This window comes from Mycteria americana, chromosome 6 (genome assembly GCF_035582795.1).
Source record: "Mycteria americana isolate JAX WOST 10 ecotype Jacksonville Zoo and Gardens chromosome 6, USCA_MyAme_1.0, whole genome shotgun sequence".
NCBI lineage: Eukaryota > Metazoa > Chordata > Aves > Ciconiiformes > Ciconiidae > Mycteria > Mycteria americana.
In genome coordinates this window covers 48,672,152-48,689,056 of record NC_134370.1, presented here as the reverse complement: position 1 = coordinate 48,689,056, position 16,905 = coordinate 48,672,152, and the positions used below count along the sequence as shown (strand labels likewise).

At 59.0% G+C, this 16,905-nt stretch overlaps 2 protein-coding genes across 3 annotated transcripts; both read right to left on the bottom strand.

Moving 5' to 3' along the window:
• Positions 1-3,518: 3,518 nt before the first annotated feature.
• ISLR (immunoglobulin superfamily containing leucine rich repeat) lies at positions 3,519-7,849 on the bottom strand. 2 transcript variants are annotated; one of them, XM_075505626.1, is made up of 2 exons: positions 7,719-7,849; positions 3,519-6,187 (listed from the first exon to the last, which is right to left on the bottom strand). In XM_075505626.1, the coding sequence occupies exon 2, from the start codon at positions 6,177-6,179 to the stop codon at positions 4,929-4,931; it is 1,251 nt and encodes a 416-aa protein (XP_075361741.1). In that variant the 5' UTR covers positions 6,180-6,187; positions 7,719-7,849; the 3' UTR covers positions 3,519-4,928. The 2 variants fall into 2 exon arrangements, with proteins under 2 accessions (XP_075361741.1, XP_075361740.1); XM_075505625.1 differs by lacking the exon at positions 7,719-7,849 and adding an exon at positions 7,506-7,587.
• A 4,402-nt stretch (positions 7,850-12,251) lies between these two features.
• Positions 12,252-14,884, bottom strand: ISLR2 (immunoglobulin superfamily containing leucine rich repeat 2). Its single transcript, XM_075505624.1, has one exon. It carries the CDS (start codon positions 14,882-14,884, stop codon positions 12,785-12,787), a length of 2,100 nt encoding a protein of 699 aa, XP_075361739.1. The 3' UTR covers positions 12,252-12,784.
• Positions 14,885-16,905: the final 2,021 nt, after the last annotated feature.

The following is a 16,905-nucleotide window of genomic DNA, read 5'->3' as shown; positions in this document are numbered from 1 at the left end:
CGCTCCTGTCCTGTCCCATCCCTGTCTCCTGTTGACCCTCCTCCTGCACTGGCAGGAGTTTTGGGCACCTCTTGCCCCTCTCCAGCCTCCAGTCTCTCTCCAGTGGTGATGGGGCCTAGTTTCTAGCTCTAGGTCCATGCTGAGCCACTACCAAGGTCCATAGGTGAAGGCACAGCCAAGGCCAATAGGTCAGGCTTGGAGGTGACCCAGGTGGAGAGGGGTTGATGAGCCAAGCTAAACCTTTCAGGCATGTCAGAAACATCTTCTTAAGAGTTACTCCTGCAATGAGCTCACCAGTTCTCAACAGTTGCCTTCCCAACACATGGCAAGGCAGGCACAAGTCCCCAGCACCAGGGCAGAAAGGAAAGAGGGAGAAGGTGTGTGTTTGTGTGTGTGGAGGGATCCTCAGCCAGACTGTGCATGAGGAGCTACCTGCATCTCGGCATGGTCTCCCTGTGGAGAAGGTCCCAGCTGCCAACCCCATCCCCAGCTTCTCCCTTTCAGGTCTGATCCTGGCTCTTCTCAGGTGCTGTACCTAACCACAGGACTTTTTTTTTTTTTTTTTCTTTTTCTTTTTCTCCTCCCAATATTGTGAAGGCTGAAATCTGTCTGCTCTGCTCTGGGCCATGAGGTTGCAGAGCTATTTGTTTTCTGCTCCCCATAACTCTCATCCCCTCAGTACCTCTTGCTGCCACCCCGTTTTGTTTAAAGCCAGCAGTTCCCCAGGGCCAGTGACCCTCTGAGTGAGCTGAGCTTGAATCCATAGAAAGCAGTTTTACACCTTGCTTGGATGTGCTGAGTTGGGGAAGGTTAATAAATCACATACCTCATTCCTATGCTCAGGGTGTGCTTGGTCTCTTGGCCGTTCCCGATTAAGCCAGACCTGGCAGGAGGGACATGAGGACTGTTGTAGCCATGTCTCGGGGTGGTGGTTGGGACTGACCTTGTGGTAGATCTGCTCAACCTGGGGGTAATGGGACCAAATCTTTGATCCCCCTCCCCACCCTAGGGAAATTTTAATGCAAAGCTGATCAGTTTGCTTTTCCATCAAAATGTTTGGCCCCAAAACACAGCTCCCATGAAGGATGGGAACTGAAACAGGACATTTTGTGGCTAAAGCACCAAAGGTAGGTGTCCAAGGTGTTGCTGGATCACCTCTTCCCACCATGTGTCCCTTGAAAATCCTGCCTTTGGTGGCTGGAAGGATGTGCGGCATCAGCCTGCTGCTGCAGCAGGGCTCTTAGTAAGTTGTACTGGTGGCTCCTTACTCTTCAATCTCAACACCATCACAAACACCTCAGCCTTGCTAGAGCAGGTGCCTTTGAGACTTTGCAGTCCACCCTGCATGGAGCAGGGCTGCTATGCCATCCCTCTGCTTGATGGGGTCAATGAGGTTTGAGCCCCTTGCCCCAGGGGATCTCCTTGGAGGTGAGCAGACCTGCTCTTTGCAGGCTTTCAAGGACCCCATGCCCTCCTGCTGAGGTGCTTGCAGCACCATCGGTATGGTTTGGGGGTGAGTGAGGCTGAGCCCTGTGCTTTGGAGTTTGCCTGGAGTGTCCTGGCATCTGCCCACAGCATTGAAGCTCCCTGGGTGCAAGCCCCCTCCCCAGGAGCCTGACCCGCTCCCTTTCCATCCCAGGGAAGAGAGGGAGGTCCCTGCCTTCGTCTGCTGCCTGCAGGCACTGCCCAAACAGCCACCCAGTGCGCTTGGATGCTCAAAGCCGTGTCACATCCGCTGCCCTGACCAACACGGTTTTAATAGTATTTGATTACTGTCTGGCACACAGTACGATGTCACCAAACTGGGTGACAGCAGTGGCACCAGAGGTAGATCTGGGTCATTTTCTTTTTAAGTCAGCAGGAGCCCAAGGTGCAATTCCTGCTGCTCTCCCAGCTCTGGGCTTTGCGTGCTTGGGTTTGCATGTCTGAGCACAGGAGAGGTGCGGTGCTGGGTGTCCTGTGTGTATCGGGTGAAGGAATGCCCGAAGGCAAAGGCTGCGCCTTTCCCTTGCAGCCCATCCCAAAGCATCTCCAGCCTCCGAGGCACTGGAGCTTTGAAGGCAGCCTTGGTAATCCCTGAAATCTTTTGCAGCTCTGGGCCATGGGTGGAGCTGGATTTCAGCATCTGTTTACACAGCCCTGCCCGAGGCTTCCTGGAGATGTCTTGGCAGGCGGTGGGCAGGGCCGAGGTGAGAGATGACAGCCCTGGGAGGAAGACAGGAGGCGGCTTCATTGATTTGCTTGTTTTCTTTCCCTTCTTTGACATAAGCAGGGTGCCCTGGGAGTGAACTGAGCTCCTCTTCCTCATACTGGCTTCTCACCTCCTCTCTAAACCCCCAACATCAGTACAGCCATGGGATAGCTCTGCCCCTGCACATCCCCAGTCCTCTCCACCCAACCTTGAACTGATGGGGAGGAGGTTCAAGGAGCTGATCTGGCTGAAAACTGCCCTTAACAAAAAAATGCCCACGTGGGGAATGGGAATTCAGGTCTGGGTCATGCTGTGGCTTTGCAAATGCGAGGGACAGAGAGGAGCTGATGGCGGGTTGTGGAATCCCAGACTTGCACTGGCTGGTGGCCATGGTGGGTCAGGGTGGTGATGCCAAGTGTGGTATCACCTGCAGCATCCAACCCAGACGCCGCATGGCAGGGTGCCCTGTCTGTTATGAATGAGAGATGCTTAATATCGCTAATAACTTACCATAAAAGCTACGAGTAAACTTGGCGAACGTGGAGGAATTCACCTTACTGGCAACAAAACAGCCATGCACCAGCAAAGCTGGGGGGAGCAGCAGCTCTGCAAGGCAAGCAGAGACTTTCAGGCATGGTTTAGGGCTGCTGGGAGCCTAAGTCTTTTTTTTTTTTTTTTTTAATTAAAAAAATAACCTGTTCCCAAACCCTGTTTCCAGCCAAGGTTGCAGGAATATGATCCTGTACACCCCTATTCCCAGGCAGGCAGGGAGGGGAGGACCCTGGCTGGGATAAAATTGATGTTAAAAGTAGTATCCTATGAAATGAAACCGAAACTCTTGTTGGGGCCATGATGTTTTTCATCCCTTCTGCATGTAATGGGAAAAATATGTGCCTGCTTGTTAGCATCAAAGGCTGTTTGTGTGAGGAGCCGCTGGCTGTTTCTGCCTCAGGACCCCCGTGGAGACCTCGGCACCACACCCAGACAGCCCGGCCTGTGGCAGCTCCTCGGCTGCCCCTTTCCTTACCCTACAAGCCAGGTGGACACTGAATCATGGAGCTGGAGAGCTTGTGTGGTGGCTTGAGGATCCGGGACAGCTGCTTTTCAGCTGATTCTGGCATCGCTGCCTTCCACTGCCTGCTGCAGGCAGCGATGAGGGGAGTTTTGGGTACCCTATAAATGCATCTTCCCTCCAGGGTTATCAGGGAGAGATGCTACAGCACGGGGAGGGCTTGGGGAGCTGGGGGGACAGGGGGTTGGTGATGAGTTGTGGTACCCCAGATGATGCTGGGTTGGGAGGATTTGGGGGTGTACAGAGGCAGCATGCACCAGCTTGTTTCCAAAAAAAAAAAAAAGGTATTTATTGCGCTTGGGACTTTGTTGTCTGTACAGCTTTGGTTATAAGGCAAGGGTGGCTGCAGGGGTGGGTCCATCCATCTCCTGCAGGTGAGCACTGGCAGAAGGCACGAGAGCCAGGCTGCCTGTGCCTCGGGGTAGGGGAGATGGAGATGCTCAGCCCCCCTGCCATAAGACAAGGGGTCCCCCAGCACCCTGGGGCAGCTGGGTATGGTATATATGTCCCACGTGGGAATGCTAAAGCACTTAAAGAAAATTGTGTTTATGGCTTATAGGTCAGCTCAGCCTCTTTCTCTGTTGTCTGGATTTTCCCAGTCTTTCTTCCTCCCGCTCCATCATACAGCCCCCGCTCAGTTTCCTGTCAGATAAGAGCACTGGGGACTTATTTTGGTCTCATTGGGCTCAATCCCTCCCTGCCAGGGTCGAAGCCAGAGCGGTGCAGCTCGGTGGGTCCAGCCCAGCTGAGCGTTTTGGACTGTAGGCTTCAGCAGTAAAGGGAAAGGGGTGTGGGGGGGTGGAAATCAGCTGCATCATGTCTGGGAGAGGTACTGAGGGTGGCAGGGCCTGATCCTGCAACATGCAGGGCGGGTGCAGGCACCCCGGGTGCTCCCAGCACCCAGCCAGCAGGAGCCCTTTGTGCTCCTGCAGGGATGAAGCCTGTGGAAAAGCTTCTCCTGCTCCACAAAATAGCCTGATCCAAGCCTATGGCACCATCCACTGTGTCCTACTGTACCCATCCTGCTTGCAAAGCACCATCATATCCCTGTCCCCCAGAGCTATGTGTCCTGGGACACCAGGACCCTGTGCCCAGGCTATTCCCCCATTTTCAGACTGGTCCTTCTGCTCCTGGTGCTTCACGTGAGGTTGGTGGCAGGAAGGATGCGCCTGGCTGGCCAAGGGCCCAGATGCTGGTCATGGCAGGGATGTCATCTTTGGTGCCTCTGGGTAGATGGGATCCTCTTTGCAAGAGATCCCCTCCCTGGTCACAGCTAGCTGCTGTGGGTGGTGGAGGGCTCATGGTGGCCTCTGGGGATGGGTGATGGTCACCCTGTTGAGGGTGGACTTTAATCCTGCAGCCGCGCTTTGTTTTCAGGAGGGAGATAAGTCAGGAGGTGGCAGATTTGGACGCCTGGAAAGCGGCAACAGGGTGTGGATCTGCTCTGCAACACCCGAGCTTGTGTGAAGCTCTCAACTAACGGAGCCGAGCCCTGATCCCCATCTAAGGAGGGGTTGAACTACCAGCCCTGGGCCTGAGTCTTGGCCCCCTTTGACTCCTGAATGCCCGCAGTTCCCAGAAGCTCAGCGAAGGCATGGCACTACGTAAAGATAAATGCTACAGAAAGAGGGGGAATCCCCAAGGCACCGTTTCCTTCTCCCCCATTTAACAGCAGAGCGTGATGCCCAAAGCCAGCAGGAGGGTCCCCAGGTGGACCTGGGGCACTGCTCCTCCAGCCCTGCTCTTCGACTCTCTTGGCATGTGATAAACGATCACCAGCTTTTCTCCAGCACCGGAGGGATCCATTTCATCTCCCTTGTAGCAGCTCCGACCCCCGAGGTGGCTGGCTTGGGGGTCATCTTGGAGCAGGTCTTCAGCTGGATTCTCCGACCCAGCCAAGGCCACGTTGACCGAGACATCCCGCATGCCCACATCGTTGACAGCGAGGCAGGTGTAGATGCCTTCATCCTCCTTGCTGAAGTTGGGGATGGCCATGGTGCCATTCTTGAAGACCAAGAAGCGCTCCTGGCTCTGCTTGACGTTTCCATCCCGTGCCACGTTGGGCCCATTGATCTCAACATGGCGGCTGGAGGTCTGGATCTTCCACCTGATCTCTGGTGGGGGGCTGCCTGCCACACTGCAGTGCAGGGTCAGGGTGAGGCCATCGTACATGACAGTGTTGTCCAGGTTGGAGAGGTAGGTGAGCTGCACGGAGGGAGCAACGCAGTGATGGTCGGGGATGTCTGTCACTGCCCTGCCCTTCAGCCTGCCGGGAGCCACACACAGGGTAGACCCTCCCTTGGTGATGGAGACGGAGGTGTTCTCAGTCCATTTCTTCAGCCAGAAGACCTTGCAGGAGCAGTTAAAGGGGTTGTTGAAGATCTGCAGCTGGGACAGGGAGGGCAAGTTGTCAAAGGTGCCCTCGGCCAGGGTGGTCAACTCGTTGTCATTGAGCCAGAGGGAGCGCAGGTCCTTCAAGGAGTGGAAAGCATCTCGGGGCAGCCCAGCTAGGCGGTTGTTGTTCATCTTCAGGATCTGCAGATCACTGAGGTTACGGAGGTCCTGCCAGGGGAAATCCACAATCTTGTTGTGGCTCAGGTCCAGGTTCTTCAGGTGTGCCAACAAGGCGAAAGCGCCTGGTTCCACCACCCCGATCTGGTTGTAGCCCAACCACAGTGACTGCACTTCGGGAACCTCAGCAAAGGAGCCCTGCCCCAACCAGCTGATTCTGTTGGCCGATAAGGTGAGGATGGTCACGTTGGAGGACAACCCCTCGGGTACCTCCTGGAGATCCTTGTAGGCACACTCAGCCAACAGCCGCCCATTCTTCTTGGTGGAGCAGGAGCAGGCGCTGGGACAGGCCAAGCAGGGCCCCAGGAGCATGGCCAGCCCCAGGCAGCAGAGCAGGGGCCTCATCCTTCCTCCTGGGAACAGAGACGGAGGGGGAATGAACGGGACGAGTGTAGCCAAGATGGGGATCTGCTTTTTCTTGCTAAGTACTAAGAGGAAGCAGCAGCAGAGTGAAGCATCCATGTGATTATCCCCAGCACTTCAGCTGGAAAAAGCTGTTTGAAATATTCCCTAATCTGAAGAAGGTATTTCCTCGCCAAAAGTGGAGCCTTCAACTACCTACGTGAGTGGGGAACTTCCCCCTAAACCCTTTCCTTCCCCAACTAGACCTTTTTGACCTTTGATGAAATACCAGCACCCCGGGATGCTGTTTTCCCAGGTTTTGGTATGAAAAGTGGGAGCTGGGAATTCAGAGTTAGGGGAAACAGAGAAACCACAGCTCTTTCACAACCAGCCTTCCCCTAAACCATCAAGTTGTTGGGATTTTCAGCACGCTTTCAGACCTCAGACCAACCCTCCATCTCCATATTTTTCCATGTCATGGAAAAAACCAGCTTCTCAAGTGCTTTTTCTCAGCAAGAGAGCGTGGGGTCCCTGGCTGCTGGAAGTCTTTAGAGTGAAATATTTCTGAGCTAACTCCTTACTCCCCTTCTTCTTGCCTTGCAAAGGGGACTGTGCACGCTCGGTTCACAGCGTCTGGAAGCTGCATCCCACCAGGGAAGAGGTTAACTGCCGCTCTGCGAGAAGCTGGCAGCAAGACCCCTTTGTCTCTGCCTTGTAGGCAAGTTTTGCTGCTCCTTCCAGTCCCCAACCCTGTCATTTTGAGCGGGGGGGAGACATTTTATTGGCAACGTAGCAGCTGAATAAGACCTGCACAACAACTGGGGGGGGTGGGGGGGGTAAAAGAGGGACAAAAAGCGTCCTGTCCTGCAGGGATAGACCGCACCGGGGCTGGGGTTCAACGGATGGGGAAGGAGCCCCCAGGGCCCTGGGGGTGATACAGGGGTGAGAACCCAGCGCGGGGAGGGGGGAGCGGGGGGTTCTCCTGGCTGGTTCGTTTAAAGTCCCTGGCTGGTGTAATGTTGGGGTGCCCCATATCTGTCCCAGCCCAATCTGCCCAGTGAGGCGTTGGTCCCGGCTTGCAGGGGCAGATCCCCATCACCCCGACCAACGCGCTGCGGGATGCAGGGGGCCCAGGGCTGGGTGCAGGATACACCCCCAGGGCAGCACCGCCGGGGGGAGGGGGGGTCCCGCCGGGACAGGGGGGTCCCGCGCCGCTTGAGCTCCCGGAGCACCCCTCCACCTCGACTCCCTCCCATCCCAAACACCCCCTCCACCGCCAGCATCCCCCCGGGGGGGGCCGGCGGCGCTGCCCCCCGGAGGCGCAGTTACCTCTCCCCGCCGCCTCTCTCGCTGCCCCGCGGCCGGGGCGGGCCGAGGCAGCCCCGGGCGGTGTAAGCAGGGCCGGCACGCCGCATACCAGAGCCGTGAATAACCATCCAGCCCTCCCTCCCCGGCCCGGCCAGCCCGCTCCCCCCCGGCCCCGGCGCTCCCCGCCGGTCTCCGGCCCCCCGCTCCCCTCCCCGACCCCTCCTGCCCCTTCACCGGCAGCTTCAGGGGGACGGAGCCCGGTCGGCCTCGCTCCTCTGGCAGGGGGGGAAACGGGACCGCCGGTTCGCTCGGCCCTCGTCGGGCTTCTCCTCCCCTCCCCGTCCCCCGGGCCCTTTTGTTTTCCATGGCACCGACCCACTCCCGCTGTCGGAAAACGGCTGCGGGGGCCCTTCCTCCGCCCGCCCGTCCCCGCCGGGGCTGCTGCCGGAGCCCAGCCGCGCCCGGCTCCCCTTCTGCCCCCGGAGCTGGGGCAGCATCCAGACCTCTGCCTCCCGGGGCACCCCAGCCCCGCATCTCGGGGTCCATCATGTCCCCCACCTTGTAGGGGACGTGGGGGGACAGGGTGAAGGGTGAGCGGCTTCTGGAGGACATGGAGAGGCTGCTGGCCGGTGAGTTGCCTCTGAGAGGGGGTGAAAGGCTTCGGGGTCTCGGGGGCGGCAGGATGCCCCCACTGCAGGGCTGTGTGGGGCCGGGGCAGGGTGGGAAGGAGGGTGAGTGGGTGGGTGCCCAGAGGCTGCATCAGGGTGGCAGGAGGAAGGAGGGTGAGCCACTGAGGTACAGGCAGGTCACCCGGAACCATCTCTCTGCCCTGCAATAAACTGCTGATAAAAGCTTTTAAAAGTACATCATGGGTCATTCATTCTGCAGCCACTGTCCTCCCACCTGGCAGGACCACTTGGGCAGAGGTGGGCATCTAGGACCAGGATGCTGAGCGGTCCTTGCTCCCTGCCCTCCCATACTCATCCCCTGGCCAGACTGGGGCATCTCTGGTAGGAAACCCGCCTTATGCAGGGCTGGCGTTGAAGCAAAGTGGTGTGAATCGCCTGGAGCATGGAAGCAGTGAGGGGTCCGCAGAGGTACAAGGACCTCAACCCCAGCGCAAGCCAGACCCTCTTTGGAAAAGGCCCTGACCATCATGAAGGTGGAGCCGGGGTGAGCTGGAGCTCCCCGGGAGAGCTTCAACTCCATGTATCCCAGCCACAGCTTGCTATCTTCACACTTGGGCTGACACCACAGTCACTGAGGCCAGGCTATTGAACAGAATTGGGGTTAAAAATAGTGTCATGCAAGGGAGAAGGGGATTGTTTTGAATCTAAAACAGTTTATTGGGCAGGCTCGCAGCGTAGCTGCTGTGGGATGTGCAGGCATGCCAGGTGAGCAAGGGATTTTCTCCACGGGGGCCAGGACCTGCTTTACAAGGCATTTGTGGGGGCTGTCACTGCCCCTCTTGGGTGTGATGCTGTTACTGGCAGGGCCAGCATGGGGGTTGTTTCCTGACCACCCCTACCCCCCCTGCCATGGGTTGATATTGCTGGTGCCCATCTCCTCAGAGCAGGGCAGGCTGATGTCCGGCTGGAGGCGGATGGCCCATCAGCCCCCCATGCTGTGAAGCACATCTTGAACAGCTTCAGAGCCCATCTGGAAGGGTCTGGGGGCTCTGAACCAGTGGAGGATGCAGAGCAGGGGTGACTGCAGAGGGCTAAGCCCAATTCTGCCCACTTGCACCCACAGAAGAGATGAAAGACACCGCTCTGACCACTTCTACAGGGACCAGACTCCATCTGGTCCTGAGGCACAACCCCTTCAGCGGGTGAGGGCTGTAGTGCTGCCAGTGACCATACCATGGAGGACATGGTGATGCTCTTTTCCCTTGATTTTTTTTATCTGGGATAAGAGATAATTTGGGGATAGGGGGGATAAAAGCGTCTTTATTCTGGGTCTGTCCTGGGCAAAGGGTGCCAGACGCCTTCCCACAGTTTAGGTGACACCAGAAGTGTGTGACAGCCTGGGCTGCGTGGGCGCGAGCTTGTCATCATCATGCGTGGGCACTTCCCACTCAACCCCTGGGCTGGTGACAGGCTCTGCAGAAGGGTTGATGCCTTAGGAGGGGCTGAGCCACCCTGCCGGGATGCTTTAACCCTTTCCAGGAGAAACCCTTTCCAGGCTGCCCCTCCCCCAGACGTGGAGGGGGTGGGAGGATGCAGAGCTCCATCCCTGACCCCTTCTTGTGCCTTTGGCACTGGGTGCTAATTAGTACCCTCCTGAAAAGGAGCAAATCTCAGAGAAATCCAGTGTTGGTAGGTAGCTCATCACAGCGAGATTCCCTGTAGATATGTTAGGTGGGGAAATCTATTACTCTCTAATTAAATGGAGACAGAAATGATTGTTCTTTTTCTATTCCTTACATGTTTCTAAGCATGAAACTCAATTATAAGTGTATCCACAGAAGGGGATTTGTCTACAAGAGGGAGTCTCTGTTTGGCCCGGGGTTTCAAAAGCTGGAGCAAACACCTGGGCTGCTGTGGCAGAGCCTCAAATTCCCAGGATTTAGGGGATTTGGGTGGGCAACCCTGACCGCCACGTCTTTGCATGCCGCCCTGCTTTGTCTGTCTCCCCCATGCTCTCTGCCGCAGGAGAAAGATGCAGAGGCTGGACTTAAAATAGAAAGCTGTCCTCTGGAGGATGGAGAAACAAATGTTTGCTTGGGGGGGGGGATCTGCTGGGATGCGGAGGCTGCATTTGGGGAGGGCAAGGGGCATCAGTGGGGCCTCCCGTGGATGCCAGTGAATGGGTGACTGTCCCCACACAACAGTGGGACGCTGCGTCTCGAGCAGGGACGCTAGGAGGGCATGCGGCTTCATAGCTCCAGATAAGAAAAGCAATCAAAGACAGCCTTAAATCTTCGCCGTGTAATTGGGGGCTTAAATCATCAGCGGGACGAGAGGGGAGCGCTCCTGGCCAGGCTGGGGAGGGAGTGTAAATCTACTGGGCACCTTCTTAGCACCCCCAGTCTCGGGGCTAGGAGCATTTGGGGACCGGGGTGACACTAACCCCTGCCCAGGCAGCCCCGTCCTGCCCCCGGCATGGCTCTGCAGGGTGGCACGGTGCTGGGAATATAGTCATGTATGTACATACGTACAGGGTGTGTATAGGAGATAAGCATTGGGTGTATACGTGCACGGAGAAAGACCATGTGTAGTGTAGGTATTTGTGCATATATTGAGCATAAAATTTGCATGTGCATAGACACACAGAGCTTATATAAATTGTGTGTATATATTGTATGTATTCTTAGTGCATATGTATGTATATAGTGTATGAGTATTGGTATGTGTGTAGAGAGTGTGTGTGTATGTCCTGGGGGAAAATATTGTTATTTTTCTATACAGTGAGTTTATAGAGAGTGTGTCTACAGAGTATATAATATTTGGTTTATTATATTTTCATACATATGCTGTATTTATGTATATTTATATTGTGTGTATAGACTGAGTACATACAAAATGTGTGTGCATAGTGTGTGCATATAACAATTATTTGTGCATATACATAGTGTGTATGTATATATATAAAATGAGTGTATACAGCATAGATGTGTATATATAGTGTGTGTGTACCTATATATATAGTATGTGTGTGAATTATGTATAATATGCATATACATAAATGCAGAAATATAACATATATACTGTATGCGTGCATGGTGTATGAGTAGAAGAAAAAGAAGTATATATTTATAGCGTGTGTGTGTGAGATTCGCCTTTAGCTGCAGCGATGTGTCTCCGCGCCGTCTCCCACCTCCTCGTGGTCCCCTCGGCCGTGCCGGGCTGTACCGGGCTGTACCGGGCAGAGCCCGGGGGCAGCGGGGGGGGGCACCGGGCGCAACCTCCCCCTCGCCCCCATCAAGCACGGACCCGGCTCCACTTTCAATCCCTTTTATTGACTCTTTCACAGACAGAAGCTCGCAGGAAGGCGCCCGCGGCTTTCGCCGGCCCCGGGGCTCCCGGAGACCGGAGTGCGGGGGGGGCGGCGGCGGCGGCGACCCCTCGCCTCCCGGGGCCGGGTCCCCCCCCGCCCGCCCGCCCGCCCGCCAGCAGCACGGGCGCGTCTACGGCACAGACACTTGGCTACAAGGCTACTCTACCCAACACACATCGAGGGGCCCCGCCGGGCCGGGGGGGTCGGGATGGGACCCGAGGCGGGGGGGGGGATCGGGCCGCCACCGCCATCCCGGGGGGCGGGCGGGGGGCGCGGAGCTGTCCAGCCCCGCCGGGTGCTGAACGGCGCCGTGGGACCGGCGGGGAGCGCACCGGAGAGCGCACCGGGGAGCTGCGGGGAGCGCACCGCGGAGCCCCGGCACCCACCGGGCAGCGGGGAGGGGATCGCACCGGGGAGCCGTGGCACCCACTGGGGAGCCCTGGCACTCACCAGGGAACGGAGAGCACCGCCGGGGTGCGGCAGGGACCGGGGAGCCCCGGCACTCACCGGCGAAAATAGAGATGCACCAGAGCGCGATGGGCACCCACCGGTACTCACCGGGGAAAACAGAGATGCACCGGAGCGCGATGGGCACCCACCGGGGAGCGGCGGGAACTGGACCGAGGCGCGGCGGGGACCCACCGGGAAGCGGCGCGGAGCGGGGAGCGGGGAGGATAACGCCGAGGAGCGGTGGGGACCGCACCGGGCTGCGGCGGGGTTCGCACCGGGGCTCGGCGGGGCCGGACCGGGGAGCGGCGGGGCCGGACCGGGGAGCGGCAGGACCGGACCGCGGAGCGGAGGGGACTCACCGGGGACCGAGGGAGCGGCGGGACCGGACCGAGGAGCGGCAGGGACCCGCTGGGGACTGAACCGTTTCCAGAAAAAAAATGTTTTGGGATATCGGGCTTTTTTCTTTTACCAGTTTTTTCTCTTTTTTTCGTTTCTTTTCTTTAAGAGGAAAGAAAATATGGGGCGAGCGGAGGGCAGAGGCGGGCGGGGGACCGGGAATCGTTGCGGTGTTGCCGCCGAGGAGAGAGCGAGGACCGCCGGTACCCAAAACGGAAACGAAATTGTGAGAGAAACGTCCCACCCGCATCGAGCATCCCCGGGGCGAAGTCCCTTCCCCGGTGATCTGCCGGCTGAGGGAGGAGGAAGAGGAGGAGGAGGACGGTCAGGCGGTCGTCGCTGAGGATGCTTCGGTCTTTCCTCGGAGGAAAAGCAGCGGCGGTGCCCCGGGAGGAGGCGGGGGGCTGGGGGGGAGGTGGGGACCGGGGGGGGGAGTGGAGGGGGGGCGAGGAGGCTCAGCGGGGGCGCTGCCGGTAGTTGCCGTTGATCTCTTGGGAAATGGTGACCGCCTCGGCGCCCAGCGGCAGCTTGTCGCTGTACTCAGAGTGGACCTCGAACTCCTCGCCGTTGGCTTTGGATTGCAACTCCGCCATGGAGCTGGCTGCCACACTCTCCTCTTGCTCCAGCTCCAGAGCCCCTTCAGCTTCTCTCCTCCTCCTCCGCCTGCCTCCTTCATCGTCCTCCTCTTCCTCCTCGTCTTCTTCCTCCACATCTGCTTCCCCCACCTCGCTGGGGTTGTAGTTCTTCTCGGACTCCAGGTAGGAGGCGCGGGGGTCGAAGTCGGCGGCCATGTGCTTCTCCATCTGGTCTGGGTTCTGGGCCTTCATGATGAGCTTGTAGGTCTTCCCTTGGTACTTGGAGAGAAGGTGGCACCACGTGGCCCCCATCAGGGGTAAGGTGGCCAGCACCAGCAAGAAGATGCTCACGACCACGATGATGATGAGTGAGGGGATCTCTTTTTTGGTGGTGAAGACCACTTGGACCTGGCAGTCCTCCCCCAGGTAGGTGAGACACACGGAGTAGTTGGTGCCGGGGTTCAAGCCCTGGAACCAGTACGAGTTCACCCCTTCCTCAATCTTGGACCACTGGACCAAGGCATGGCCCTGGCTGCTCTCCTGGCACAGGTAGAGCATCCTGAGGTGGACCTTCTCGGGCTGCATGTAGGTGGGTGTGAGCTGCACCCGGGCATCGCGCTCCGACACATCTAAGGCGATCACCCCCAGGTCGAACGTGTGCTGCTTGAAGTCGCCGCTCTGGTTGAAGGCGTGGTTGGAAATGTACTTGCTGGTTTGCGTGGAGCCACACTTCTTCTCAAAGGGTGGAAGCTGGAAAGGGACTTGCCCATCTCCCGTGGGCTTTGTGCCAGCTGCCAAGGATGGTTGGCTCTGCCGGGTGGGACCGAGGGGTTTGTTCCTCTCATCTGGCATGAGCACACTGTTCTTTGCTCCCTTGGCCCCAGGCTTCTTGTCACCTGGTTGTGCTTTACCCCCCAGCGGGTCCCTCCCAGGCTGCAGCGGGTATTTCTGGGTGCCCGCCACAGCCACATTGACTGAAGTCTGGTTGCTCCCCATTTCATTGGTGGCCAGGCAGGTGTAGGTGCCTTCTTCCCGCTTGCTCAGGTGGGGAATCACCAATGTGCCATTCTTGAAGACCAAGAAGCGCTCAGGGTCCTGTTTGGGGAGGTCCTTCCCAGCACTCTCCTTCGGGTTCCTGTTGAGCTCAAGGGTTTGGCTGGAGGTGCGGATCTTCCAGCTCACTTCGGGTGGTGGGGTGCCCGTCACGGCACAGTGCAGCGTCAGGGTGAAGCCGTCGAAGAGCTCCGTGGTGTCCAGGTTGGGGTAATAGGTGAGCTGCACGGTAGGCGAGGTGCACTGCACATCTGGGATCTTCCCCACAGGCACTCCTCGGAGCTGCTCCGGGAGGGCACAAGTGATGGAGTCTTTCTCAGGGATGGAGATAAGCGTGCTGTCCATCCACTTCTTCAACCACTGGAGCTTGCAGGAGCACTCGAAAGGGTTGTTGTAGATCTGCAGGTGGGAGAGGGAACTAAGCGAGTCAAAGATACCCTCTGCAAGGGTGGTGAACTTGTTGTTGTTGATGCGTAGGGACCGGAGGTCCTTTAGGGTGTGGAAAGCCCCCTGAGGCACCAGAGCCATGTGGTTATTGTTCATCTTGAGCAGCTGGAGAGCGCTGAGGTTGTAGAGGTCCTGCCAGGGGAAGTCCACAATCTGGTTGTGGCTGATGTCAAGGTTTTTCAGCTGCACCAGGATGGCGAAGGTACCGGCCTCGATGGAGCGGATCTCGTTGTGTGCCAACCAGAGGGAGGTGACCTGGGTCACCTCCAAGAAGGAACGCCGCTGCAGCGAGGTGATCTTGTTGGCCGAGAGGCTGAGGGTGGTCACATTGGAGGGCAACCCCGTGGGCACCACTTGAAGATCCTTGTAGGCGCAGTCAGCAAACTGGTGGGCATACTTGTCCACGCAGGCGCAGGGCTCGGGGCACGCCCGGGCCAGGCCAAGCAGGGCCACCAGCCACAGGTACGGCAGCGGGGCCATCTCCCCCTGCCAAGGGACACAGGGGGCTCTCAGGGCTCCCGCCCCCTCTCCCCGCCCCGCTCCTGGCTCCGGTCCCCGCCCGGCGAGAGGCGGCGGCGGGGCCGCGCCCCATTGTCTGTGCCCGGCTCCCCCCGGCAGCCGTCCCCTCGCCCCTTCTCATCCCCTCTTCCCCCTTCCCCTCCTCGCCCCCGTTTTCCTCCCTTTCTCCTCCGGCTCTTCCCACCCTTCTCACTCTCTTTTTCTTGTCTTGATTGTGTTTTTCCTTCTGCCCCCCTCCCCAAAAAAATTTTCTCGTTTTCTTTCTTCTCTGCTTTAATTTCTCCTTTTTCTATGATTTCTTTTGCTTTTCTTTTTTCTTTCTTTCTTCTTCCAGCCTGTTCTCTCTTCCTCTCCCCACTTTCCTCCCTCCCTTCTGTGTCTCCCTAGTTCTCTCCTTCCCTATTTTCCTCTCTCTCCTGAGCCCCCCTTCGCCCCTGTCGTCCCGTCCCCCCCCTCCGCCTCGCCGCACCGGGGGTGACCCCGCACCTTACCCGCTCCTAAGTGGCGTTAAGCAACACGCAGTCCTTCTCCTCGCCGTTACCGGTCCTCCGCATCCTCCTCCCGACCCCCGTCCCTGTGGCACGGAGGAGCCTCCGCCAGCCCGGACACGACGGTGAGAGGCGCGGCGAGGAGGGGGGGGACCCCACCCGTACCCCCGCACCTCTCCGGGCTGAGCTGCGAGCCGGAGCGGGGCCGTACGGGCACTGGGCTGCCGAGGCGAGAGCGAAGGGAGGAATTAGCATTTCTGCCAGCCTCCCCCTCCGCACGGCTGCCCCCTCCCTCCTCGCCACCCCTTTCCCATCCCAGCACCCACCCACCGCCGTCGCTCTCCAGCCTCCGGCGGGGACGAAGCCGGCTGCTTCCCGGGGCGGGCGCGGCACACACCCCCCCTCCAAAATACCCATAATAAATGCCCTCCCCGCAGAGCTATGAGTACAACTCACACGCACTTGGCAGCAGCCATAATCCAGCCCCCCCTGCTCCCCGCTTTCCCTCGGGTCGCCTCCCCCGGTCTCCCCCCGGAGGGACCGGGATGCCGTCGGGGCGGATACGGGACACGGCTACCCTCGTCCTCCCGGGACATCGCGGGGCCGCAGCCCTTTGGGAAGCGCTTGTGGACGGGGAACCGGTGCTCGGGACCCAGCCCAGCCCTCCCGGTCGTTCCCCCCGGTGCTGCCGACCCCCCTGCCCGGGCGATGCGGTATTTCTGCGGGGCGATGTGCGGCGTGTGCCGCCGCCCCAGCCCGTCCCGTCGCGGGTGGTTCCCTTCTGCAGGGCGCTAATTGAATGCAAAGAGCTTTTAAGCATTTGAGCGGAGAAGGAAGGAGATGCAGGCGGGGGGGAGGCACGGGGGGCTGCTAGGGGTTTCCGGGACGGGGCCGCTCTCCCTCATCTTCCTCCTGAAACCCCGTGGAAAGGCGCGGTAACGGGGAGCCCCGTCTCCCCTCCGCAGTTTCGCCTCGACGTGGGGATTTGTTCTCCCCCGCCCCGGCCCTGTCCCTCTCCTCTCGCCCCCGCCATGAGAAACCCGAGAAATCATTGACTTTGTGAGCGGGATCGATTCCTGTCTCCCTCCATCCCCCCGCCCCGCATCCCTCCATCTCCGCCCCAGCGGCGGCTGCGCTCGGGGGCTCTGCGGGGCAGGCCGGGGCGGGCTCCGCATGGGCTCGGATGGGTCAGCCCGGTCCTCCCGGTGTCCCTGACCGGGCTTTGTCGCGACAGCCAGCGGCCCCGCCTAGAGCTGCGGCCCGGCCCTGCGGCTACCCCCGCCCCCTGCGGGAGCTGGGCACGCCCCGGGGGGTTCCAGGGGTGGGGAGCCCCGGGGGTCTTGGGGGGGGTCTCGCCGCCTCCCTGCTTGCTCGTAGGCAGACTAAAAGTCTGGTCACCTCACCCTCGGGGGGAGCCCGGCTCCACATCTCCGCCCCGAGGCCAGGGGGATGGGCGTGTTCTCCCAAGGACGTGGAGCGGGAGGTGGGGAGCGA